The 27,491-nt window shown below is 44.0% G+C and overlaps 2 protein-coding genes across 3 annotated transcripts; one reads left to right on the plus strand and one right to left on the minus strand.

The window, feature by feature from the left end:
- Positions 1-412: 412 nt before the first annotated feature.
- LOC122452774 lies at positions 413-16,924 on the minus strand. Its single transcript, XM_043486411.1, has 6 exons — positions 16,772-16,924; positions 10,246-10,461; positions 9,629-9,787; positions 8,819-9,529; positions 5,462-5,597; positions 413-539 (listed from the first exon to the last, which is right to left on the minus strand). Exons 1-6 carry the CDS (start codon positions 16,922-16,924, stop codon positions 508-510), a joined length of 1,407 nt encoding a protein of 468 aa, XP_043342346.1. The 3' UTR covers positions 413-507.
- On the plus strand, positions 9,395-27,430 carry LOC122452921 (L-threonine 3-dehydrogenase, mitochondrial). Of its 2 annotated transcripts, none has more exons than XM_043486742.1 (9): positions 9,395-9,537; positions 17,861-18,060; positions 19,944-19,986; positions 20,628-20,698; positions 22,894-23,043; positions 23,138-23,310; positions 24,217-24,307; positions 26,101-26,370; positions 26,936-27,430. In XM_043486742.1, the coding sequence occupies exons 2-9, from the start codon at positions 17,877-17,879 to the stop codon at positions 27,073-27,075; spliced, it is 1,122 nt and encodes a 373-aa protein (XP_043342677.1). In that variant the 5' UTR covers positions 9,395-9,537; positions 17,861-17,876; the 3' UTR covers positions 27,076-27,430. The 2 variants fall into 2 exon arrangements, with proteins under 2 accessions (XP_043342677.1, XP_043342678.1); XM_043486743.1 differs by lacking the exon at positions 9,395-9,537 and adding an exon at positions 16,806-16,958.
- The last annotated feature ends 61 nt before the right edge of the window (positions 27,431-27,491 follow it).

Consider the following 27,491-nt stretch of genomic DNA (forward strand, 5'->3'; position numbering starts at 1 on the left):
AATTTTTTGAAAAAAGGCAGAAAAGACATGAAACCTATCCTACCTTTACATTTCAGAACTCTAATCCATTTTGAGTATTATAATGTACTTAATTTTGAGTATTATAATACAGAGCATTTTGAGTATTATAATATAGAGCAATGATGGTGTGAACCCATCTGCTAGAAGCCTCCCTTTGGAATAACATCACCAACTGCCATTGCTGAAGCCAGTCTGAACCAACTTACCAGGGCTGAAGCTGACTGTTAACGTTCCAGGAATTTTGTCAGCTGCTTGTTAAATACAGGCATTATTAAAAATAAAATTATATGAACTTAACAATTAAATAAATGAAATCGCAAAGGTAGTTAATAACCAAATTCACCACTTCCTAAGTATTTTACTAGATTTTATTTTACTGTGTATGCTCTTGAGATTAGTTACTGTAGCCTTATCTTTATGGTGGCATCTCTCCCCAAATCCAAATGCAGTGTGACATCACGCTGGTAGGCTGAAATCAGTCATGGTTTAAATACTTACACCATGGAAATGGGCAAATGCTGTAAATCAAGAGTTGTTACATTTTAAAAGGGTTATAGAAACAAATGAAGAAAACGCAACACAGACTATATGAGACCCATAAAGCCGAACATATCACTCTCTTGCCCTTCACAGAAAAAGTGTGCCAATTTCTGGTTAAGATGTTGACAGAGATTGTGTTAATAAGAGAATCAGACTTAAAAGTGTGCATGTCTGAGTCATTACACCATAAATAGCACAAAAAAAATTAAGGAATCATTTTTCCAGTATTCAGAAACCGTTACCTCATTCAGCAAAGAAGTCACAACACTGATGAATGAATGAAGTTCTGACATGGTTTCACTATTGCCCTTTCATCTTACTCATTTTAATAAATGAAAGTATCAAACCAACACTCATATCAGTACAAAATTTTGATATATGACAGTACAAGAGAAAGAGTACTGGATTAGGAGGGAAAGGAACTGAGTTCTAAGCTTAGTTATGACCTTGAACAATTTACTTCATCAGTTTCCTATTTTCTAAAATGAGTGGGGGAAAAAAACTCAGATAATCCCAAAAGGGAGTCCCAATAATAGATGACTACTCTATGATTGCATACTCTATGTATGGATGTGAGAGTTGGACTATAAAGAAAGCTGAGCGCCAAAGAATGGATGCTTTTGAACTGTGATGTTGGAGAAGACTCTTGAGAGTTCCTTGGACTGCAAGGAGATCCAACCAGTCCATCCTAAAGGAGATCAGTCCTGGGTGTTCATTGGAAGGACTGACGCTGAAGCTGAAACTCCAATACTTGGTCCACCTGATGCGAAGAAGTGACTCATTTGAAAAGACCTTGATGCAAGGGGAAGACTGAAGGTGGGAGGAGAAGGGGACGACAGAGGATGAGATGGTTGGATGGCATCACCGACTCAATGGACATGAGTCTGAGCAAGCTCCGGGAGTTTGATGGACACGGAGGCCTGGCGTGCTGCAGTTCATGGGGGTCACAAAGAGTCAGACACGACTGAGCGACTGAACTGAACTGGAAGCTTTCATAAGGCAAGTCAACAAAAGTCCTTTTTCTGAGTGCACAAGTTAAACTCAGAACAAATTTCTACTATTATTAGCCCTTGGTTAGTAATATTGGTTCCCAGTGTGTGTGTGTATTTGTTTTGCTGTTGTTTTGTTAAAGGGCTCAAGTAACCATATTAGTTTCTTTTAGTATCTTTAATATTTCTTGAGGGGCAAATCTATTTGGTGTAGTATTCCCCAGTGAAACATGTTTATTCCCCAGTGTAATTAAGCAAAAGACAGTAACCATCTTATATAAACACACCATTTAAACACACCAAATTTTGCAAACTTTAATCTTAACTCTACATATTTTAGTTTCCTTTAGGACTCAGTCAACAAGCCTTAGTTTTACAGAGTCCTAGAGCTTTCCTCACTTTTTAATCCCCTGACGATTTTATCTATTTTGTATAAAAGTTTCTGGGGTCCACAGTGAGGGTTTAAGTCAAGAGACTCAGGTCCTTTTGTCAATCTTATAACTTGATTAATCGATCTAACTGTGGTCCCAAGTGATCACTGGTCAGGTGTATCAGTCTAATTTTCTTACAGCCATATATATTTTTAAGCTGGGGTAAATGGAGAAGACTTGTTTGGGGCCCTTTAATGTTGAGGACTAATATGGGGTTCCTTTTGCCCATGCAACCTTAGTTAGTGTTGTATCAAGTCTTTGATTTAATCCTATTAATGTCAATTTTACTTCTCTAGCTTTAAAATAACTAAAGATTTCTTTATCCATTTGGAACAAGTCCCTTTAAAATGTCCACCTGGTTGGATAAAGTCTCTACATTTCCCTTCAGTTTTTTCACTTATGCTGTTAATCTAATTAATGTTAATTATCATCTTATATTAGCATTGGTAAGACCCATTGAGGGAAAGAGGAAGCCACAAATAAGAATTCTCAAGGTGGTTTTCTTGTTTGTTTTAAATTAAGGGAGTTAAAAAAATAACCATGTATTTTTTTCACCTGTTAATTTTTTTTTAAGTGAGACACCAATAAAACAGTTGTTTATATTGAGCACTCTCTAAGAATTTACCAGAGTTTTTCCAATGTAAAGGATTCATCATCTGGCCGATACTGAGATATATCTTAATTGTGACTCAAATCAACAAGATCCAAGAGGCTTCCCCACAACAGAGTATAAATGATGTCGCCTAAACAAGATGCAGAAAGTTTATTCCCAAAAACAGCCTATGAAAGTAACGCACTTCCTGATGCAAGGAAGGTTAAAAATGGCAAAAAGTCCCTGAGAGTTCAGACAGTCGGATAAGGACTGCTCAGAATCCCAGTCTATTCTGTTGACGGCCAAAAGTACACACCACTATATCTTTTGGATGGCAGAGACCAAGTTCTCAAACATATGCAAAATGTTAACTGCACATGCAGTAAAAAGAACCCCATCTTAGTCATTTTGGGGGCGAGATTTTCTTTAATTCTCAAGTAAGTACTTTAAATTTTGGACATACATAAACCTGGCTGGGGTATTAGTTGGAGGCTGGCAATCTATGGTTAGATCTGATAGAGTACCTGAAGAACTGTGGATGGAAGTGCGTGACGTTATACAGGATACAGGGATCAAGGCCATCCCTAAGGAAAAGAAATGCAAAAATGCAAAATGGCTGTCTGAGGAGGCCTTACAAATAGCTGTGAAAAGAAGAGAAGTGAAAAGCAAAGGAGAAAAGGAAAGATATGCCCATCTGACTGCAGAGTTCCAAAGAATAGCAAGGAGAGACAAGAAAGCCTTCCTCAGCGATCAATGCAAAGAAAGAAACGAAAACAATAGAATGGGAAAGTCTATAGGTCTCTTCAAGAAAATTACAGATACCAAGGGAACATTTCATGCAAAGATGGACTCAATAAAGGACAGAAATGGTATGGACCTAACAGAAGCAGAAGATACTAAGATGAGGTGGAAAGAATACACAGAAGAACTATACAAAAAAGATCTGCATGACCCAGATAACCACAATGGTGTGATCACTCACTTAGAGCCAAACATCCTGGAATGTGAAGTCAAGTGTGCCTTAGGAAGCATCACTATGAACAAAGCTAGTGGAGGTGATAGAATTCCAGTTGAGCTATTTCAAATCCTAAAAGATGATTCTGTGAAAGTGCTGCACTCAATATGCCAGCAAATTTGGAAAACTCAGCAGTGGCCACAGGAATGGAAAAGGTCATTTTTCATTGCAATCCCAAAGAAAGGCAATGCCAAAGAATGCTCAAACTACTGCACAATTGCACTCATCTCACACACTAGTAAAGTAATGCTCAAAATTCTCCAAGCCAGGCTTCAACAGTACGTGAACCGTGAACTTCCAGATGTTCAAGCTGGATTTAGAAAAGGCAGAGGAACCAGAGATCAAATTGCCAACATCTGCTGGATCATTGAAAAACCAAGAGAGTTCCAGAAAAACATCTACTTTTGCTTTATTGACTATGCCAAAGCATTTGACTGTGTGGACCACAACAAACTGTGGAAAATTCTGAAAGAGCTGGGGATATCAGACCACCTGACCTGCCTCATGAGAAATCTGTATGCAGGTCAGGAAGCAACAGTTAGAACTGGACATGGAACAACAGACTGGTTCCAAATCGGCAAAGGAGTACATCAAGGCTGTATATTGTCATCCTGCTTATTTAACTTATATGCAGAATACAGCATGAGAAACGCTGGGCTGGAAGAAGCACAAGCTGGAATCAAGATTGCTGGGAGAAATATCAATAACCTCAGATATGCAGATGACACCACCCTTATGACAGAAAGCACTAAAAGAGCCTCTTGATGAAAGTGAAAGAGGAGAGTGAAAAAGTTGGCTTAAAACTCAACATTCAGAAAACTAAGATCATGGCATCTGGTCCCATCACTTCATGGCAAACAGATGGGGAAATAGTGACAGACTTTATTTTTCTGAGCTCCAAAATCACTACAGATGGTGACTGCAGCCATGAAATTAAAAGACGCTTGCTCCTTGGAAGAAAAGCTATGACTAGCCTAGAGAACATATTAACAAGCAGAGACATTACTTTGCCAACAAAGGTGCGTCTAGTCAAAGCTATGGTTTTTCCAGTAGTCGTGTATGGATGTGAGAGTTGGACTATAAAGAAAGCTGAGTGCCGAAGAATGGAATGGATGCTTTTGAACTGTGGTGTTGGAGAAGACCCTTGAGAGTCCCTTGAGCAGCAAGGAGATTCAACCAGTCCATCCTAAAGAAAATCAGTCCTGAATATTCACTGGAAGGACTGATGTTGAAGCTGAAACCAATACTTTGTCCACCTGATGCGAAGAACTGACTCATTTGAAAAGACCCTGATGCTGGGAAAGCTTGAAGGCAGGAGGAAAAGGCATGACAGAGAATGAGGTGGTTGGATGGCATCACTGACTCACTGGACATGGGTTTGAGTAGATTCCGGGAACTAGCGATGGACAGGGAGGCCTGGGATGCTACCGTCCACGGGGTCCCAAAGAGTCAGACACGACTGAGCGACTGAACTGAACTGAATCTATCGTTCCTTTTTCTTTTGAAAGCATTGTTTCCCATACCAGGGTTGGTTTGTTGAGATCACATTTATTTCAACAAACTCTATTCAAAGTATTCCAACTACCAATTCAAGGAAAAATGATGCCAGCTTTCCACTTAGTTACCCGGTCCAACCCTACCCAGTGACTTTCAATTGAGCGAAGTCATCCCAGTCTTTCAACTGAGGATGAACTTCTCGGTGTCTAAACTGAGCAAAAATCTTCCCCGCATCTTTCTGAGGATAACACAGATACCTCTTCTTGAAACTTAAGTTTCAAGGGTAACTGACTCCTCCAGAGAATTTAAATACCACTGAATAAAACTTAGGATCATCAGCCAATAACAAGAGATTCAAGAACCAGGAGACACTCACCCAGATTCCTCTGGAGTCTCTGAAGAGGCGGATGGGCCCAAGAGGCCTCTGCTGGCACCAAGCTCCAGGTCCTCGTCGAGTTCAGGTGAAGGAGAGAAGTCTGTTTGGGTCCCTTCGTAGTCATCAGAACTGTGGACTAAAAGAAATGCACAGCCTAAAAGTTGAGAATCATGTTTTATTTGGAGAATTTTCTGAGGACTTAAGCCCAGAAGGCAGCCTCAGATTGCTCTGAGGGGCTGCTCCAAAGAGGTCAGGGAGAAGCCAGGGTGTAGAGAAGTTTTGCAACAAAAGCCAAGTAGTCAGAACATCAAAAGACTACTGTTTATTTAAAAAAAAAAAAGCCAAACGTCAAGTTAAAGAATTTAGTGCTTTTCTAAGTATAGGAAGATCCAAGAGGTTGGGTTCATTGAAATCATCCCTTTGATTTGCACCTCAGCTATCTGGGGCCAGCATCCTGCTTTCTGCCATCCTGGGTCCCCTCAGGGTGAACAGTCCAGGCATCTGCCCGTGGCTGCTGGCTTGGTGACTGCAACATCCTTCATGGACTGATACGGCAGACAACATTTTTCATCCACCCCAGAAACCACTCACCTTTCAGTCCCTTGGGAATCACCCTTACTTCTTGCCCCGTCCTCAGGAGCAAAGGTTGAATGTACGCTTCCTCACTTTCCCCTCCCAAACTGGCAGCATCTTCAGTGGGCAGCTTCACTCTGAAACATCCCTGCCTCCAGCCCCTCAAAGCAAGCTCAGTATCATCTCCAACCTCACCATGCTGTTTGTGGAAAACCAAAAGTAACGCCTCATGATATGATTTGGTGTATTAGAAAGGGCTGTGACCCAATGGCTGAGTCAGTTTTTAGGGTCCCCCTGGTCTCTCGAGAATTTCTTCACCTGTTTAGGTGGGGCTGCACCTCTGTCAGACAGGCACAGTGGCCTTGATAATCTCCTAGGTCTCTCGAGAGGCCAAAAGTCTAATTAAAATTTCAAAATTCGAGTGCACTAAAGACCCATAATGAAGATCATGTCAAAGAGAAAAAGGTGAAGAAAGGGGCCTTCTAAGAGTCTGTAAAACAGAAAGACATACTTCACAAAATCATAGATTCTTAATGTTGGAGGAGGCTTTACAGATGTTTTTCCAAAACCCTCACATGCATAAAAACCACTCTGAGAGCCCCTTAGAAATGCAGACTGAGATTCAGTAGGTCTGGCTGGGGGCTGCTTTCTCCAGGGGCTACACTTGGAGGTATACCTTGAGGGTATACCCGTGGTTATCACCTTGACAGCACGTGGGGATTACTCAAAAAGCTTTAAAAAATACTCCTGCTTGGACGTCCTGCAGCCCTTCCCCCTCCACACAACGTAACTGATTTATTTCAATCACTTCCCCCTGATTCTAATCTGCAGCAAAGTGAGAACCACTGCCCCACATCAGTGCTTCTCAACTTTAGCACATATCATCATCATCTAGAGAGCTTGTGAAACCACAGTTCTCGCAAGAGTCCCAACGCAGAGATTCTGACTCAGCAAATCTGAGGTGCAGCCTCAAATGTGCATTATTAACAAGGTCAAGAAGCAACAGTTAGAATTGGACATGGAACAACAGACTGGTTCCAAATCGGCAAAGGAGTGGGTCAAGGCTGTATATTGTCACCCTGCTTATTTAACTTCTATGCAGAGTACATCATGAGAAATGCCAGGCTGGATGAAGCACAAGTTGGAATCAAGATTGCCAAGAGAAATATCAATAACCTCAGATATGCAGATGACACCACCCTTATGGCAGAAAGTGAAGGAGAACTAAAGAGCCTCTTGAAAGTGAGAGAGGAGAGTGAAAAAGTTGGCTTAAAACTCAACATTCAGAAAACTAAGATCATGGCATCTGGTCTCATCACTTCATGGCAAATAGATGGGGAAACAGTGACAGACTTTATTTTTCTGAGCTCCAAAATCACTACAGATGGTGACTGCAGCCATGAAATTAAAAGACGCTTGCTCCTTGGAAGAAAAGCTATGACCAGCCTAGACAGCATATTAAAAAGCAGAGATGTTATTTTGCCAACAAAGGTCCGTCTAGTCAAAGCTATGGTTTTTCCAGTAGTCGTGTATGAATGTGAGAGTTGGACTATAAAGAAAGCTGAGTGCCAAAGAATTGATGCTTTTGAACTGTGGTGTTGGAGAAGACTCTTGAGAGTCCCTTGGGCAGCAAGGAGATCCAACCAGTCCATCCTAAAGAAAATCAGTACTGAATATTCACTGGAAGGACTGATGCTGAAGCTGAAACCAATACTTTGTCCACCTGATGCAAAGAACTGACTCATTTGAAAAGACCCTCATGCTGGGAAAGATTGAAGGGGGGAGGAGAAGGGGACGACAGAGGATGAGATGGTTGGATGGTACCACGGACTCAATGCACATCAGTTTGAGTAAACTCCAGGAGCTGGTGATGGACAAGGAGGTCTGGCATGCTGCAGTCCACGGGGTCCCAAAGAGTTAGACACGACTGAGCGGCTGAACTAAACTGAAATTTTTCCCACTATTTAGGCAGCAATGTCACCCCACTCCAGTACTCTTGCCTGGAAATTCCCACGGACAGAGAGGCCTGGTAGGCTGCGGTCCATGGGGTTGCGAAGAGTCGGACACGACTGAGCGACTTCACTTTCACTTTTCACTTTCATGCATTGGAGAAGGAAATGGCAGCCCCTCCAGTGTTCTTGCCTGGAGAATCCCAGGGACGGGAGCCTGGTGGGCTGCCGTCTATGGGGTCACACAGAGTTGGACACGACTGACGTGACTTGGCAGCAGCAGCAGGCAGCAACCGATACAGGACTCCTGCATCTTGAGCAACAAGCAGAGTCCGTGATGCACAGTGGGTGCTGCTCAGTATCAGCGGATAAACTGAATGAAAAGCAAAGACCATCAGAGGTGAGACACCAAACAGCAGAGTCGTTGTGCTAGGTTGCTCCAGTCGTGTCTGACTGTTTGACCCCATGGACTGTAGCCTGCCAGGCTCCCGTCCATGGGATTCTCCAGGCAAGAATACCTGAGTGGGTTGTCATTTCCTTTTCCAGGGGATCTTCTCAAACCAGGGATGGAACCTGGGTCTCCTGCACTGCAGGCAGAATCTTTACCACTGAGCCACCAGGGAAGCCCGCACCCAGCAAAATTTAACCCAAATTCTAAAAGGAAAACTATTTCTTTTTTCAACAAATATTATATTGAGCTAGGCATTGTGCCACTAGAGATAAAAGACATGATCCCAAATGTACAGCTTACATTATAAATGACGACTTAAGTGTCTCATTTGAGGTTACAATGCCTTTGATCAATCTGAAAAGAGAGAGGTAGAGAGTGACATACTTCACAGGAAGGCTTTTCCCACCCTGCGAGCAGGAAGAACAGCACATGCTCACACGGAACCGAACAAGCTCCTAGGTGATGCTGAGTCTGCTGGTCCCCTTGGCCTTGGAGGTCATCCAATTTCGCATCAGTTTCCCACGTGGGAAACCAAGATGAAATGAGTCGCTCAAGGTCTCTTCCTTCCGAATCTCCTGACTCTGGTCCCCAGGTATACTCCGCCAGTCCTTTCTGCGTCCCGCATTCTTCCCCTAGTCCTCCGCTAATCGCCAGAATGAGCTTGTGCCCTGGGGCTCCGGAGGGCCGAGGTTCCGTGCGCTGGGAGGCTCTTGAGCTACCCTCACCTGCACAGTCCGACGCGAAGACCTGCGGTCTCGCTCTGCCGAAACCGGGGACGCCGCTCCCTGGATTCGAAAGCTCGGCTGGCAGCGCGCGACCTCTGCTAAAGAAAGGTGGGAGGCGGAACCCGCGAGAGGGGCTGTCGCCGCGATGTCGGTTACCGTGGCAACCGGTGCCCTCCCCCGCGGTAACCCTACGCTGACGTAAGGCTGCTAGGACCGAAGAAGGAGATTGGTGCGTCTGGGGGCGGGTTTGCGCGCAGAGAGGATAAAGGCGCTGTGCGCCAAGGGCCAGCTGGGCTTTCTGCTCTGCGCGCTGTCTCCGTGCCACGTGCGTCTCCAGCGCCGCAGCGGCGCAGCATCTCTGGGCAGCTGCCTCGGAAGGTCAGTGCGGTGGGGCTGGATGTTCCCCCGCGGCTGATCCTGCGAACTGAGCCTCTTTGAAACGGAGGCTGACGCCGCGGGACTGCCTGACCTCCCTGCCCCCCACTGGCCCGATAGGTGTGACAAGGCCCGGCGCCCCAGACTCAGCTCCCCGGGGCGATCGCGGGGCCCCAGCGGTCGCTGCGGAACTGGGAGGCCGACGGAGGGTCGGGGTACTGCAGGAATCGACAGGCGTGGCTCCCGGCCCTTCCTAAGTTTTGAAAGGGCACCCCTGCCAGGAGCGGTTTTTCTCATAAAACCGGTTTATCCAGTCATCTTCCCTGGAGGGTAGGCCCCCCAGAACTTTTCCAAAGGAAAGTGGGAGGCTAAGGCTGGAGATCCGCGAGCGGCCCTTGTCTCCACGTCTTTTAGGGTCTCTTAGGCCAGTGTTCACTGGGGGGAATGTGCGGGGCGCCCGCTCCGCAGGGCCAGGTCTGTCTCTGAGACCCTCTGTAGCTCGCGCCGAGAGCTCCAGGATTTTTCCCCCACGACCCTTTCTGGCTTTCAGATCATCCCCACGTTAAGTCTAGACTTTACCAGCTGGTTGATGGAGTCTTTAGCAGTTTGCTAAATAAGTGCTTTTATAAATTGCTTTTTATTAAATCCTGTCAGCATGTGGTGTCCCCTTTCTAAGGATGGGGATTCTTGAGGTTGGCGAGGTTGGTGTACGCCGGCTCGCGCTGGAGGGAGGGCGGTGTCTGGCCTTGAACCCCGGGTGCTGGTGGGTACTCTTCTCCTGGGGAGGGGCGAGGAGGAGGAGGAGCCGAGCTGCAGGGGAGGAGGGGCAGCGGGGAAGGTGGCCCCTTCGCCACCACGAGGATGCTCCCTCTTTGTCCCCTCTCTTAGGTACCCGATGTTTTCTCTTGGCAGGGAGGAGTGGGGGTGCTGGCAGGAGGGTTTGAGACTCAACGGACATGGTTTGCAACCCCTTGCCTTTTGGTAATTAATAATGTGCCTGACCTTGGGCGGGTCAATTCATTCTGCAAAATGGAGAAAAGATCCCAGCTTCAGAGTTACTGTGAGGCTTAAATAAGAGTTCGGGAAAGCAGATGCTGCCTCAGCGCTCAATAGTTGAGGTGCCAGATTTTCCTGTTAGATCGTTACTATGAAGAGTACATGTTTGGGGACTTCTCTGGTGGTCCAGTTGTTAAGCATCCCTGTGTCCACTGCCGAGGGTACAGGTTCAGTCCTTGATGGGAGAACTAAGATCCAGAATGTCATAAGGTGCAGCCAAAAAAAAAAAAAAGAGGATACATTTATTTTTATGAATTTTTTATGATTTAATGAACGGGAGGATATAAAGCCAAGACTGCCTTGCAAATAAGCAGTTATAAGCGTTATTGATCCTTAAAGCAGAGTGAGAGGTGGGAGAACTCAGGGGAGATGAAGATGGGCATGGTCAGCCCTGGGAGAGGGTCCTGGGGCCAGGAAGTTGTCAACTGGGCAATGACTGACCTTTGGTGAAAGCAGTTTCACTGAGTGTGGATCAAGAAGGCCTGCTAGGAGAGGGTGGGGATGTAGGTTTGGAGCAGTATAAACACTCTGGAGACCCCTGAGACTGGAAGGAAAGGTGAAAGCTGGATGAGAATGCTAGGTTTCAGCTGGTTTATAAGCAGAGGGCAAAGAACCATTTAAGGGGATTGGTGGGACCAAGGGCTTGGGAGTTTGAACTGGCTAGGGGTTTTGTGGGTCTCTGGGGCAGCATTGATCTACACTGGGTGAAGTTTCTAGCTCCCCAGTAATATATGTATGCACTGACCATTTCTTGGGTCTGGAGTTTTAAAAATTTGGTAAATTAATCACATAACATAAAATTTGCCCTCTTACCATTTTTAAGAGTACAATTCAGTACTGCCAGGTGTATTCAGTGTTGTGCAATGGATCTCTAAAACTTTTTTATCCTGTGAAATGAAAGCTGTGCCTGTTAATTAAGCACTCGTATCCCCTCTCCGTTTCTCCCGTCCCCTTGGCAACTAAATTTCCACTTCCTGTTTCTATGCTTTTTGACTACTTTAGGTAACTCATGTAACTCATATGGGTGGAATCATACTGTATTTGGCCTTTGTGACCAGCTTATTTCAGTCAGCATAATGTCCTCCAGGTTCATCCATGTTGTAGCATTTGACAGGATATCCTTTTTCAAGGCTAAGTAATATTCCATCACATGTATATACCACATTTTCTTTATCCATTCATCTGTTGGGAGCTGGATACTTGTAGCTTCATACTGAATGTGCTGGAGACATGACCTAATACATTTTTATTTACTATCTCTGTGTTGGGGTCCTTTAATGGACCGGAACCTGGTGGTACGGAGTCAACGATAAGAAAGTAAAAGAGAGAAAGAGAGAGAGACAAAAAAAGACCCGGGGACCTAAGCTCTGATGGAGCAAAGGTGCTTTAATGATTCTTCTATGAGTATATATAAGCTGTGGTACAAGAAACTTCTTTCGGGAATGATAGAGATCAGAAAACCAAACATACAGTAACCGTTACCAAGGGGACAAGGGGTAATCCTAGTCACAAGTTCAGGAGACAATCCATATCTCATGAAGGGGGAGCAAGACTAAGCAATTTTGTCAAAAAGAGAATGTTTACTAAAGGAGACCCAAGTCTGCCTCACACAATGACCTCAGTCCCTGGGAGCAGCGTGCTGTTCCGCTTGAAGAGGGACAAAGGACTCATGAGAGAGAGCACGTAGGAATCCTCCCGTCACACACTCCCTGACATCTCTGTGGCTGAGAATGATGGGAGCTGAGAGTTGGGAAGATCACAAGACAGCAAGAACATTAAGGGAAACCGATGATGCATCCTCTGAAGAAAAGGTCTATTTTCTTGGTTTTCAATATTCCAAATTAGAGTTTCTTTTAATATTTTTGAAATAGAATTATCTGTCTTCAGAGAAATCACAATTGAATTACAGTTTTTTTCCCCAAGAAATGGAAGTAATGTTCTCTGGAAACAGGGGACATTCTGTTTATTGTGGTGTAGACAAACCCCTGATACTTCTCTTTCCTGCCTGCCTGTTTGACATGGTATTTGAATTCTCACATGCATTAGGAACTGCTCAGTGGGACTCATAGCTCCCTGGGAGAGGCAGCCTTACTGGCTCCTGGCACCTAAAACCAACATGTCCAAAACCAAGCTCGTTTGTCTTCTTACCTGATCTGCTCCTCCAGTAAGCTCATGCACAAATTAGAGGTCCGTGTTATTCTTCTCGATTCCTCACCAGTTGCTCCATGTCCCAATAGTCACAGTCAGTTGGGCTCAGAGTCTGCATCTCTCTTACTCTCTTCACCATGCCACGGCTTTCTTGAGCTCTGCTATGGTTAGGGCAGAAAGGTAGATGCCTGGAGATGGGAAGGTTTGTATAACAACCACCCTAGCAAGGCTTGCGCTGGGGAGATGCTCAATTATTTAAGGGGGAAAGTCTGATGGCCTGTTTCTTTTTCATCCTTTGGAATTAAAGTAAGCAAAGTGCTTAGGGGAGAAAGTCTATGGACTTTCATTTGATCTCCAGTCATCTTTGATGGTTTCCATTTGTAAGTTTGATAACTATCTTGGCAAAGCAAGTCTTACTCTAGAACAGTTATTCTCAAGTGTAATCTGGGGAACCCTGGGGTTCCCTGAGACCTTTGTAAGGTCCATGAGGTCAAGGCTATTTTTACAGTAATACTCAGAAGTTTTTCTGCCTTTTTCATTGTTTCTCTCTCAGATATGTGGTAGAATCTTCTAGAGGCCACATAGAGGCTTGTGATGAGCTTTTCCGCTGGTCTAATGGGGTGTGTGCTTCTGTACTCTTGTGTTTCTAGAATCTTCTAAGGATAGCAAGCTTAAAGTATAAATATGTGCATTTTCAGAGATAAACTCCATTTGTTCTTATCACTTCTATGCATTTTTATTAGCTACATGCTGTTATATCTGCTGTTATCTTTGGAGCCCATTTTCTTTTAATATCAATATGTCATTACTTTGAAATTCTAAGTTGAGCCTTTACCTACATGGAAAAATAACAAAAAGTTTATTTTAATTTATTTTTTTTAATTTAAGGATACATCATTGGCTTAAAAGGAGGGCTATTAGAGGACTTGATTTTTTTCAACTCAAAGTTATACCATCTATGTGTATAAATGCTAAAAAGAAATGGCACAAGAGTTCTCTGAATCATGGAAAGAGGAATTTTTCTCCAGATAAATATACAAAATTAAATAATACATGAAAATATGAACGCTTTCCTCAGGTTTTACAGATGTTAGAAATTTAGCTTGTGTGTCTGATGCCACAGAATGTTTTGAGTAATATTTTGGTGGCAATAGCATTATTCTGAGACCAACCGTTCTGAATGAATGAAGTATAGATAGGATGATCTCTTTAAAAGCCAAAAATTATTTGTTACAGCTTGCCAAACTAGAAAAGGAAAAAACTATTGAAGTATGACAAGATAGGTTATCAAATTGCAGTGGCTAGAGAAACAATAAATCCTTGTTTGTATGAAAAAGCATGGGAAAAACTCAGCACCGCCACTGCCTGATAATACAGTAACTTGTCAGAGACTTAGCTGCAAACATGAAGACTGACAGTAGAAGTATATATCTTACAAGTGGAAGAATCTGTGGTCATGGCTGGACTTACCATTCTGTTTGTCTTCATACACTTATCAACGCCAAACCAATCATCAAAGACTATCTTTTTAGTGAATGTTTGACAGCAAACACAAATAGTGCCCAAGTCTTTGGTATAGAATTGCTTTTGTGAATTTCATGGTTTATCCTGGAATAACTATTGAGTTTTCACTGACAGTGCGCCAGCCGCAGTGGCCGAAAGTACTGGTCCCTCTGCAGGAAGCAAGGCAGTGGCACCACGTGGTCCTGGAAGTCACGGTATTCTTCACTGCCATCTGCTTTCCAGTAGAAAAATTAAAAGTGGAAAACTTAAGGACTGTTGTTGCTCTTGTTGTTTAGCCCCTGAGTTGTGTCTGGCTCTTTTGCAATCCTGTGGACTGTAGCCCACCAGGCTCTTCTGTCCGTGGGATTTTCAGGCAAGAATACTGGAGTGGGTTGCCATTTCCTTCTCCAGGGGATCTTCCCAACCCAGGGATCCAACCCGTGTCTCCTGCAGGCGGATTCTTTACCACTGAGCCACCAGGGAAGCCCCTTACTTAAGAATGCCCTTTATGAAACAGTAAAAAGTGATTAATTTTTATTAAACCTTAACCTTGAGATATATCTTTTTTGTGTATCATGTGGTAAGTGGGTGTACTTGTTGTGTATCAAAATATGATGGTTGTTTTGAGACAAAGCATTTTGTGTGATTGAATTGTGAGCTGAACTGGTCACTTTTTTTTTCTTCAGTCTAACGCTCTCCCAACTGAGCTATTTTGGCCACTTGCAGGGTCACTTTTTTTTTATAGAGTACTAGTTTTACCTGAAAGAATGACTGACGAACTATGATTATTCATACCTGGAAAATCAGCAAACATTTTCATTAAAAAAAAAAGAACCTAGTGAGCCTGTCAAGGAAACAACCAATGGTATCTGTTGCAGGTTAACTTGTATATCTACTATTCTGAACTTGACTTCTTCCCAATACTTAGGAATTTTCTGATGAGATCAGTGTCATTAACTAGTATAACTTTGGGGAATTGTACAGTCAAGTGTGTTAGCAGTCAGAAGCTCTGCATAACTCACTGAATGAGTATTTTCCGAAAGACCAATGCATGGAATTGTAAAATCATACAGGAATAAAAGATCTGTTCAAAGCATTAGATATACTAGTGGGTTCTAATGTTACAGGTACAAAAATTTCATGATAATATCTTCAGATTCTGTGTTGCAGCTAACTTTAAAAAAAAACTACTATGTGTTGAGTTCTGGATATCAAAGGTGAGTATCCAGAATTATCTGAGAAGGCTTTTAAGACACTGCTCCTTTGTGAGTCTGGATTTGCTTCATTTACTTCAATCAAAGCAACAGATTGAGTTAGAAGCAGGTGCAGAAACCCAGTTGTTTTTCTATTAAGGAAAACATCAAAGAGATTAGTAAATGTAAAACAGTGGCACTCTGCTCAGGATGTTTTTTTGTTTTGGAAGATGTATTTTCATAAAATACATTTATATTAACACTAGATAGAGGAGCCTGGTGTGCTACAGTCCATGGGTCACAAAGAGTTGGACACGACTTAGCAACTTGAACAACAAAAGGAGTTCTGAGACCAGAAAATGTGAGAGCTGCTACCTTAAAAGCATTCAACTGAACTTGGAAATGGCAAGATAATAATCTTGACTTGGAAAAGCTACATGCTGTAGATGGGTGGAGGGCTTTTTGGTTTTGTTTTTAATGTATATGCATTGTTAATCAAAGCCATCCCATAACAGGGACCGTAGTGCTGCTTGATGGTTAAAAACTGGGTTCCCTGAGATGGGTGATGGTTACGATGGTTAAATGCTATAATGCAGAAAGGCATTCATGGGCCTGTGGCCTGTATTGAGCAATACATGTTAGCTAGTGATAGTTGTAGAATAGTAATAGTCATGAATTGTCCACGTTGCTAAACTAACATACATTGTCTGAAGTTTCATCTCCCAGTGCTGTTGGAAATCTGACCTCTGACAGAGGTGGAGGCCACAGGGCAGTGTGCAGAGAGCAAAGACCTGACCTTAGGGAGGGTGGGCAGGAAGGTTGCTGTTTGAACCGGTAGAGTACGCCCTGCACTCTGATCTACTCTTGTGACATGCTCACCTTGCATAAAGTTGGCAAGGAAGAGGAACTGGACTGCAGTAAAATACACATGATCTTGGAAGAGGGGAGAAAATGGCTCTCTAAATTATCCTCTCTTAAGAGATGGCAGTGAAACAGAAATTAGTCACGGCTTACTCAGTACTGCTGGGGGCCTTTTTACCTTAGCGATCTGCTTTTCTAGTCTGGATCATCCTTAAGATAATGTCTGAGTTAGCACTCAGATGTGAACATCTGAGTCTCATAGGGTGCTGTGTTATTTAGTCCGGGACCTATTTGCACTTCAGTGGTATGTGGACAGATGGTAATGGTTGTGAAGATTGGAGGCTTTCACTTGGATCCATGACTTGGTGTTCCTGGCATGGACAGCTCTGTACACAGTAACCTCCACTGTGACTTTAGATCCCATTGTCGTCAGCACTTGCGGCTCCAGTGCTAAATCTCAGCCAGCCTTTGTTTGCCTGAACTTTGCATGAGCAACGTTTGTCCCTTTTCACGGGGCTGGGCTCACGGTCGTCTCTAGATTGGCTCCCTGGCCCCGCTCTCAGCGGGGTTTGGTTCATGAATCCAGGGCATGGCTTTGCTTGGGAGCTGGCGATCTTGGTGTTAGTCATGGTTACATGGTTTGTGTCTTGAGGGGTCTGGAAGGTAAGCAGTTACATGTTGAACTCTGCTTTTTTGTTTATTAAAATTTTATTGAAGTATAGTTGATTTATAATGTGTTAATTTCTGCTATATAGCAAGTGACTCAGTTATACATACATATATATATATTATTTTTCATTATGGTTTGTCACAAAATATTGAATATAGTTCCTGCTCTACAGAAGGAGCTTGTTGTTTATCCATCCTATATAGAGTATCACGTTGGCCAAAAAATTCATTCCGGTTTTTCCATAAGATGTTTTCCTGTGCTAATCCCAAACTCCATTCCTTCCCTTCCCTACCGGCTCCTCCTTGACAACTTCAAGTCTGTTCTCTATATCTGTGAATCTGTTTTTGTTTTGTAGATTTTTTTTTGCATCATATTTTAGATTCCACGTATGATATCATACGATATTTGTCTTTCTTTTTCTGACTGACTTCACACAGTATGATACTCTCTAGGTCCATCCATGTTTCTGCAAATGGCATTGTTTCATTCTTTTCTGAGTGCTAAGTTGCTTCAGCCATGTCCGACTCTGTGCGACCCTATGGACTGTAGCCCACCAGGCTCCTCTGTCCTCTGTCCATTCTCTAGGCAAGAGTACTGGAGCGGGTTGCCATGCCGTTCTCCAGGGGATCTTCCTGATACAGGGATCGAACCTGCATCTCTTCAGTCTCCTGCACTGGGAAGTGGGTTCTTTACTCCTAGAGCCACCTGGGAAGCCCTTCGTTCTTTTTTATGGCTGAGTGATATTCCCTTGTGTATATATGAAGCACATCCTCTTTAACTATTCATCTGTTGATGGACACTTAGATTGCGTCCGTGTCTTGGTTACTATAAATGGTGCTGCATGAACCTTGGGATGCGTGTGTCTTTTCTGAACTCCGCTCCTTTTGTGTTACAGGTGTGTCTCAGAGACCATGCCAGTTGTTCGGATGTTGCGGCGGGTTGCCTGCTGGATGCTGCAGAACCCGGCCTGTGGCTGCCGGGCTCCTGTCCTGCCCAGTCGGTTTCTGGGCACCTCCCCTCGGCAGATTCCAATGGATGCCAACTTCCACTCCACTTCATTCTTGGGAGCAGACCAGCAGCGTGTCTTAATTACAGGTTGGGTTTTTTTTTTTTCTTTCTCTCACCTTTGTAGCTTCATTATTTTCTTTGTGTGACTGTATGTTCGCTTTTGGAATGTCTGACATACCACCAGGTAACATGTATTCTTCAGAAACTCCCTTCCCACTCTTGGCTTCCTCCTGAATTGTACAAATCCCTGGTGTTTATTTTGTCACTGTTGACGGGGCTTGGTTTCCCTGCCCGAATTTCTTGTCATCTGAAGAAGGGACCTGGGAACCTGGGGATGAGAAAGCTATCCTGGGACTTGGTTCCCCTTTCCTGCTCGAGATCCAAGGTGTGTGGACAAAACGTGGACTCTGGAGTCCGGCGCATCTTTCTTTGGCCAGGCTCCTCTGGCCAGGAGTTACTGCACATTTGTGTCTTGGAGGTGGAGAAGATAGCCAGGGCCTGCCCGGGGCTCAGGGGACTTCTCGCCGTGACCTCATGGAGCCCGCATCTCATTGTCCACAGACTGGCATCTCCTGTCCCCCCAACCCCCGGTTCTGCATCTGCTCACTGCAAATTTGACCGTCTGCCCACAAGTCCTTCCAGCTGTCTCAAGCCCACCGCTGATTTGATTAGCACATTTTATTGTCTTCTGTTTGCCAGAGTTTCATGCCTTGACTTCACGTCCTTATCCATCTTCCCTTCCTCAGTGTGTGCACCTTTCTCTCGCTGCCACCTCCTCCTCTGCTGTAAATGGGTTTCGAGTGAGGTCTGTTCCCTTAGCGCCTCCCTCCCTGACTCTCCCAGCATCTTCTGTGTCTCTGAGTCCCTCCTCCCGCCACCAACAAAGCACCCTCCAGGTGTTACCATCAGCATGCTGGTTTCAGCCACATGTTTACACGTGATTACAGGAGATCCCACAGTCTGCATCTTCCTGCCTGATTACTTTCTCCCAAAATGGAATTTAGGGTTGTATTCCCCTAAATGTGTTCCTAGACCCCCAGCTCTCCCATGTCCACCAATGGCATTTGTAAGCATCCAGATTAAGATGCTGTAATCATTTGTTTAATATTCTTAGCAGCTCCTAACCCACCCAGTTATCTACTGTTTTTTTCAGGCGACTTCTTGGTTTTTGCCTTCTTTCTCCATTCCTATTCCACTGCAGGTCTACTGGAGGAGAGTGCTCTGGATAATCCCACCAGAGGTTGATATCCAACTATTATATCTTGCAAATAAACTTATTTACAAAATAGAAGCAGACTCAGATTTAGATAACAAACTTATGATTATCAGGGTAGGGTGGGAAGGATGAGGGGAAGGGACAGTTAGGGATCAATGTGAACACACTGCTGTATTTAAAATGGATAACCAACCACGACCTACTATATGACACATGGAACGCTGCTCAATGTCAGCCTGGATGGGAGGGGAGTTTGGGGGAGAATGGGTACGTGGATACGTGTGGCTGCGTCCCTTTGCTGTCCACCTGAAACTATGACAACGTTGTTAATCGGGTATACCCCAATGCAGAATAAAAAGTTTCTTTAAAAAAAAAAAACTATTACATGTGGCTACTATTAGTGTTCTGGTACCCATAGGAGACAAGCTTCATAGCCCATCAAATAACAAAGCCAAAGCTGGTAGTGTGCTCCTGGCTGGGAGATGCTCCTGCTCTCCTGTGACCGTTCTCTCCCTGTTCCCTGACTTCCCCTCAGCCATCGCTCGGCTCAAGAATGTTCTGTCTCTGAAACTCATCTTATCTGTACTCGTCTATGACCTAGCTCGGAGAAGGTGATTCAACTCCATCAGGCCATCCTGGGGCTTTACCTAATTAGCTAAGATTACCAGTGGAGTTTTATTCTGTTATTACATCCTGGGAATAATTGAACTGGTTCGATTTAAATTGAAGTTTCACTTTTTTCTTCTTTATCCAGGGGGTCTTGGCCAGCTTGGAGTGGGGCTTGCTAACTTTCTGAGGTAAGAGCTCTCAAAGTTGAAATTAAAATCTGAGTTTGGGGGTCTGTGAAGCTTATCTTTGCTCCTGTTTAACCACTGAATCTCTGCTCTCCCCTCTTGCTCCTGACTCTTACGACATTGCATCTAAATGGCCGCTGGGAATGTGGTTCATTGTGCCTCTCAGCATGGCAGACTCTGTCTCAGGTCCTGACTCGTGTCCCCACGCTGGTCCTTTGCCCTCTGCCTTCTCTCGGTTAGGCAAAGTAAGACCTGCCTCCAAATGAGTCGGTCAGTTTTTTGGTGTTTGGGGCCTGAGAGAAGAACCTGTAGACACTGAAAAGGAGCAAGGTGGGATTTAGAGAAAGTGGGATAAAAGGAAAAGAGAGAAGGACAGGGGGGAAGAGGGAAGGACTCCAGGGCACTGGGAAGACATTGGTGACAGGTTCCCGGACGACGATGGGGTAAGGTACAAACAGGAGATGCAGCCCCGAGTGTGGCTGGAGCTGCAGGGGTGCTTGTTGAGGATGCAGAGGAAGAAAGGCTCCTGTGTAAAGGTGGGATGGAGGCGGGCAGTACATGGCAGTTCCTCTGGGCAGGATGGCGTTCATGGGACCCGGTATGTCCTCAAGTGTACCATCTCGTATGTTTGACTTTCCCTTTAGGAAACGATTCGGGAAGGACAATGTGATTCTGTCTGACATTCGTAAGCCCCCGGAACACGTCTTCCTTAGTGGTAAGAGGCTCTCAGAGCAGTTGGAGAGGCAGCTCGTAGGATTCATGTCATCGCTCATAACCAGGCTTGTGAATTAAAGGAGGAGGAGTATTTGAGGCACACTTGCGCTACTTAAAAATGTTTCCTGCTTTTGGATTTCCCTGGTCATTAGGTGGTTAAGACTCCATGTTTTCAATGCAGGGGGCATGGGTTCAATCCCTGGTCAGGAAACTAAGATCCCACATGCTGTGGGAGTGTAGCCAGAAAAGAAAAAAAAGTTTCGTGTTTTTGTCTTCATTAGTTCTATAAAACGTCACTGGTATAGTCATTGCTTGTTCAGGTGATCCAAGGATGGAAGTTCATTAGACCTTGGTGTAAATTGTGTAGTAATATCTTTGGATATAATCTGTAGCCATAGCTGTGGAATAAAAATTTGGATTCCTACTTTTCAGAGTTTTTAGTGAACTTAACTCAGAGACAAAGCACACAGAAATCAAGTTCTGAAATGAGGAAAAGAACCTCTAAGTTTTGGAGGAATTAATCCTCCTATTTCAGCATGGACTTGCTCTTAAACACCTGTGCATACACACGGATCTCAGACTTCTATAGTCGAGTTGTTTACCACCTCAAAGATGTTTTTATGTATTTTTTATTTTTTTGAAATTCCCATGAACATATTTTATTGGATAAATGTGTGCATTGCATCTTATTGTTGCTGTAACCTACATAAAATAGTGACTTAAGAAATTAAAGTTCTAGAGGTCAGGTCAGAAATTAAAACTCATTTCATTGGGTTGAATACAAGATGTCTGGGAGGGCTGGATCCATCAAGACACTCCCGAGAAGATGGCGCTGGCTTCCTAGATCACTTCCTCATCAAAAATATCTTTATAACATCTCCTAGCCCTTCCTGGTTCCAGGTCAGTCTTTTGCGGTTCACCTTAGGGAAGAGCATTAATGTGCTGAAAGTGGGGGAAATTGGCACTGCAGAAATCTGGCTCTACCTCTAACCTAACCAGGTGTGTTAAACCCACAATTTGTGGGTCATTTATATCACGGTGGGTTTTTGGCTTTTGTAAACCCATTTTATCTATTCCTTTAAAATATGCAGCTTATTTAAGCGGAATGAAATCACCAGGTACCTGCAGGTTTGGCATGAACGGCATCGACTCAAGCCAGCTGCCTGGTTTTGATCCCAGTTCTTAATCTTAATTCTGTTTGATTGTGGCAAGTTACTTAAGCTGTCTTGGCCTCAGTTTCCTCCTCAACAAAACACTCACCTCAAAGTTTGTTTGAGAGTTAAATATACAGTAAGTCCCCTACATACGAACTTTCAATTTGCAAACGTTCAAAGATGTGAAGGTGCATGCCAGCCTCTGTGCGCCAGCTACTGTGCTGTACTATTGTACTTTTCAAGGTGCTAGACTGTCAGATTAAAAATTTTTTATTTTTTGTTTTTTATGTATGTATGATTTGTATTAAAAGTTCTATAAACCTGTTACAGTATAATACTATATAGCTGATTGTGTTAGTTGGGTACCTAGGCTAACTTTGTTGGACTTATCCCTGGGTTTGGAAGTTCCTCTGGAGAAGGGAATGGCAATCCACTCCAGTATTCTTGCCCGAAGAATTCCATGGACAGAGAAGCCTGGTGGGCTACAGTCCGTGGGGTCGCAAAGAGTTGGATGCGACTGAGCAACTAACACACACATGCACAAGCGGGGCTTACGAGCGTGCTCTCAGGATGAACTCATTCCTGTGTAGGGGATTTGCTATACAGAAAGCCCTTAGAATAGTGCTCAGCAGGTACAAGTCCTGTGTGAGACTTAGGTGTTGTTAACCATGGAGTGTGTGTGTCAGTAGCTCAGTCGCGTCTGGCTCTGTGACCCCATGGACTATAGCCTGCCAGGCTCCTCCGTCCATGGGATTCTCCAGGCAAGAATACTGGAGTGGGTAGCCATTCCCTTCTCCAGGGACCCTTCCCGACCCAGGGATCCAACCCAGGTCCCCTGCATTACAGGCAGATTCTCTACCATCTGAGCCACCAGGGAAACACCTGGGGGTCGGGCTTTGTATTCTGCATAAGGAAAATGCTGAGTTGTGTCCGAATAGTTGTTACCAAGTTGGTAGCAATGGAATTCAAAATCAATGGGAAAATCCGTTGATGTTTTCAAGCCCTGAACTCCTTTACTTGCCTGTTTCACTGCTCCTTGCAGGCCCGTTTATTTATTCTGACATCCTGGATTACAAGAATCTTCGGGAGATTGTGGTGAACAACCGCATCACCTGGCTGTTTCATTACAGCGCCCTGCTCAGCGCAGTGGGAGAAGCAAACGTGTCCCTGGCCAGAGCCGTGAACATCACTGGTGAGTCTCTGGTCGTGCCCCGGATGGCCTGTTTGCAGGATTCCCCAGTTCCTTGCAAAGAGGTCTCCCAGGTTACGATGGCTGCTTGTTTTAGGACTGCACAATGTCCTGGACGTTGCCGCAGAGCACGGCCTGCGATTGTTTGTGCCAAGCACCATCGGGGCATTCGGACCTACTTCTCCACGGAACCCAACCCCTGACCTCTGCATCCAGAGACCAAGGACCATCTATGGGGTGTCCAAGGTCCACGCTGAGCTCATGGGCGAGGTAAGCATCGTCCGGCAAGGTGACTCAGTGTTTCCTTTTCTGTTTTTGTCTCAAACACCTGCTAATTCATCCTTGGAGAGGACTTCCTCCCTCCTCCAATCCCTGCCCCCAGAAATGCTTGGGGATTGATTGTGTTTGCCAAGTGGCCAGTACCCATAGCTCCAGCAGAATCCTCAGCCCTATGCTAACATTCAGCACTTCAAACATGCCCCGTGAGTGGCACCCCTCCTTCATTTGCTGCCCATCTTATTTGTACTCCACTGTTCTTTTAGGCTCCTGATATTACTATTGTCAGAGCTAACTTTAAAATAACTTCAAGTGTCCTTTTGGTTTTCTTTTTTAATGCACTTTGTCTTTATAATTGTATAGCACATCTTTTTTTGGTCATGCCTTGTAGCTTATGCTTATGGGATTTTAGTTGTCCAACCAGGGGTTGAACCTGGGCTCTCAGCATTGAAAGTGCAGAGTCCTCACCACTTGACTAAAATGTCCATAAAGGGCATTTTAGCCGGTGTCTGGCCCTTCAGCTGATGTGTGTCAGCGACCCTCTTTCCCTCTGCTCTCCAACACTGCCTCCTAGGATAGGCTCGTGGAGATTGGTTCAGGACAATGAGCAGGGTCTTCCTTCCAAAGAAAGACAGAAACTCCCCAGTCAGCTGATCTGTTATTTACTGTGTTGTCTAACGATGTTATTACCAGAATCACCAGAATGGTGATTCTTTGAAAATTACAAACTTCAGGGTTATTTGTTAAAGAAAAATGGCAATTCTAGGGTCTTCATTTCCTCGAGGAGGATTTTAAGATGACTGTATGGGGGGATGTTTGAGGAAAAGGCTGTTAATTCTTTGCATTGCTCTACCTGATTTAAAAGATTCTTTTTAAAGTTAAGTTTTCTCTTTCTCGTAGTATTATTATTACCGGTATGGATTAGATTTCCGATGCCTGAGATATCCTGGGATCATTTCTGCTGACTCCCAGCCTGGAGGAGGAACAACTGGTAGGGTTGTTTTTTATTTCTTTTTTATGTAAGATTAGCTTTCTATTTGCCTGCTGGAGTGGGGATGGATCTGCTGTCATTTCAGCCATATGCTGGCTGGAGTCTTTGCATCCTTCCTGAAAAGTGCATCTGAGAAGCTCATGAACCCTATTGACTTAAACTTGTTCAGGGCAGCTCAACCAATGCTGTAAATCCAATGGAATTTACCACCCACAGTGCCAGAATCAAACTGACTAATTTCACTAAGCATATTACCTTCCAAGTTCATCCATGTTGTTGTAAATTGCAAAATTTTATTCTTTTTTATGAGTGAGTAGTATTCCATTGTGTCCATTAGCCAAATCTTTATCCATTCATCTGCTGATGGACATTTACATTGCTTCCATGTCTTAGTTACAGTAAATAATGCTGCAGTGAATGTTGGACTGAGTGTATCTTTTCAAATTAGTGTTTTCTTTTTCTCTGAATATGTACCCAGGAGTGGAATTGCAGGGTCATGTGGTAGTTCTATATTTAGTTTTTTGAGGAACCTCCAAACAGTTTTCCACATTGTTATCATTTTGGACTTGAGTATGCATTATGTTCAGTAACTCCCGCATCAGAGATCCTTCCCATATGAGGGGTTCTGAGATATAACATAAAAGATACTTGACAACATCTGAGGGATTTTTACTATAGCTTTGTAGTATTGTCTGAAGTCTGAGAGGCTTATACTCCAGCTTTGTTCTTTTTCCTCAGGATTGCTTTGGCAATTCTGGGTTTCTTGTGGTTCCATATAAATTTTAGAATTATTTGTTCTAGTTCTGTGAAAAATGTCATAGGTAATTTAACAGCGATCACGTTAAATCTGTAGAGTGCTTTGGGTAGTATGGCCATTTTAACACTACTGTTGTAATTCTTTCAATCAAAGGCATGGGCTATCTTTCCATTTCTTTGAATATCTTCAATTGAAATGTGAGGGATTTTATTATTAAAAAATTTTTTTAACTTCTTATTTTGTATTGGGATATAACTGATTAAAACTGTTGTGTTAGTTTCAGGTGAGCTGCAAAGGGACTCAGCCATAAAAATTTGAGGGATTTTTTTTTAAGGGATTTTAAAAGAGCCTTTGAGTTTGGTTACTTTTAAAAAATTTGCCTAATGCAGTGCTTCTTCAGGAAGGCACTGGGAATCCCTGGGGATCCTTGAATCAAACCCTCTCAAGGGATCCAGGAGGTCAAAATAATTTTCATATTAATACTAAGATATTATTTGTCCTTTTCACCATCCTTTCCAGGTGTACCGTGGAGTTTCTCACAGGCTGCCTGATGTATGTAGCATAGCAGACTGAACACAGAAGCAGAGATTCTTACTGTTTCCCATTAAGCCAGGGAATAAAGAGATTTTCAGAATGAAAAACACACCATTCTTCTCACTAAATTTTCTCTTACTTGGAATCTATGTTCTTTTTTCACATATAATATCGTACATATGAATGTGTGGGCTTATTATCATTTTTTAAGTGTAGAAATATTTTTTAAAAGTTCCCAGTTAATTTCTGATGCAGTAGATGTTGCTATGTGTGTATATGTGCTCAGTCACACATCGTGTCCGACTCTTTGCAACCCCATGAACTGTAGCCCTCCAGGCTCCTATAACTCACCCTTAATAAAACCTTTTTGGGGCCCCTCAGTGATTTTTTAAGCCCACAAAGAGTTTCTGAGACTAAGACATCTGAGACCCACTGCCTTAATCCAAGAGGCTCACTCATAATTTTTGTTGTAAGATGACCCTCAGACAAGCTTCTCTTTCAGACTATGCAGTCCAGATCTTCCATGAAGCTGTCAAGAATGGCAGATTTGAGTGCAACCTGAAACCCGACACCAGGCTCCCAATGATGTACATTGACGACTGCCTCCGGGCCACGCTGGAGGTCATGGAGGCCCCAGCAGAGTCCCTGTCCATGAGAACCTACAACATCAACGCCATGAGCTTCACCCCCGCGGAGTTGGCCCAGGAGGTGCTCAAGCATGTGCCAGAATTCCAGGTCACCTACAGCGTGGACCCTGTCCGACAGGCCATAGGTTGGTACACTGCTGTGTCCCCCCAGAGCCAAAGCTGAGCTTCAGTCCGCCCCACGAGTCCGTGAGGACGGAAACCGTGGAGGAGAAGGAGAGCCCAGTGCCTTCCCCAGGGGCCTGACACCTTCTGCAGAAGGAGCTGCTGTTGCACCAGGGCTGGCAGATGGCACAGTTTTGGGAAATGATGTCCAAATAAACAACTTGTCGGCATTTCGCCATTTGCCAGTTTAAACATCAAACAGACAGACATAGTGTGAGAGCAGCCCTGGGTTCTCAAAGGCTGTGACTGTGCCCCTGCGTGAGCACCATCTGAGCGTGGCCGTCCCACCTTACAAGTCTGCAGGGGACTCTCCTAGTGGGTGACCACTCACAGTGCCTGGCAGTAGATACAGGCTTCTAGTCTAAGAAGGTGACTAGACTATAGTGCCCGCAATAGCTGCTCTGCTCTGCTCAAGGGAGATTTCAGAGAACGTTTCTTTCGTGGAATGTTGACCTTTAAAGTGTTCTAGACCTTTTTGCAAACCTAGAGCCTGAATAACTTAAGCTCCTTTTCCATGTCTTATCTTAGCGGATAGTTGGCCAATGAACTTTGATGATAGCAACGCTCGGAAGGACTGGGGATGGAAGCACGATATTGACCTCCCAGAGCTGGTGACGACAATGTTGAACTTCCACGGTTCTGAGAACAGAGTTGCCCAGGCTAACTGAAGGGGCCTGAGGAAGAGCTCGTGAGTCCTGGGTGGCTGTCCAGGGAAAGCCATAACAACCCTGAGGTTCTGGACCCCAAGGAATCTAGATGATGTGGGGCTGAAGGACTAATTGGATTGAATTTTCGCAGTTCATATTGAACTGCCACATGGAGAACTGACTTGGCTTTAAGCGTCTTCTCAGTGCTGTAGGTTTGGTGGTAGCCATTCTGAATCTTTGCTATTTGCCTAAACTTGTCCAAATCACAGAATGAAGACTTAAGTCACAATCATTTCTATTTCCTTAATTAAGATGAAGTGACCACTTCCAGGAAGATATGTGACATTTGTATTAAATTAAACTTAATTAAATATTACTCCTAAGACTCCATCATTCCCTTGACTAAGACCAAAGATTTCTTTTTAAAGACCATCAAA

Source organism: Cervus canadensis, chromosome 14, assembly GCF_019320065.1.
Source record: "Cervus canadensis isolate Bull #8, Minnesota chromosome 14, ASM1932006v1, whole genome shotgun sequence".
Taxonomy (NCBI): domain Eukaryota; kingdom Metazoa; phylum Chordata; class Mammalia; order Artiodactyla; family Cervidae; genus Cervus; species Cervus canadensis.

Coding starts and splice junctions, on each gene's coding strand:
- LOC122452774 (XM_043486411.1), bottom strand. CDS start 16,924: ATGACTAACACCAAGATCGCCAGCTCCCAAGCAAAGCCATGCCCTGGA. Junction 10,462..16,771: donor GTTGCTCATGCAAAGTTCAG/GCAAACAAAGGC, acceptor CCCTCCTGCCAG/CACCCCCACTCCTCCCTGCC. Junction 9,530..9,628: donor GGCCAGTGGGGGGCAGGGAG/GTCAGGCAGTCC, acceptor TGACCTTCCGAG/GCAGCTGCCCAGAGATGCTG.
- LOC122452921 (XM_043486742.1), top strand. CDS start 17,877: ATGCCAGTTGTTCGGATGTTGCGGCGGGTTGCCTGCTGGATGCTGCAG. Junction 19,987..20,627: donor GGGCTTGCTAACTTTCTGAG/GTAAGAGCTCTC, acceptor CTTTCCCTTTAG/GAAACGATTCGGGAAGGACA. Junction 26,371..26,935: donor CCCTGTCCGACAGGCCATAG/GTTGGTACACTG, acceptor GTCTTATCTTAG/CGGATAGTTGGCCAATGAAC.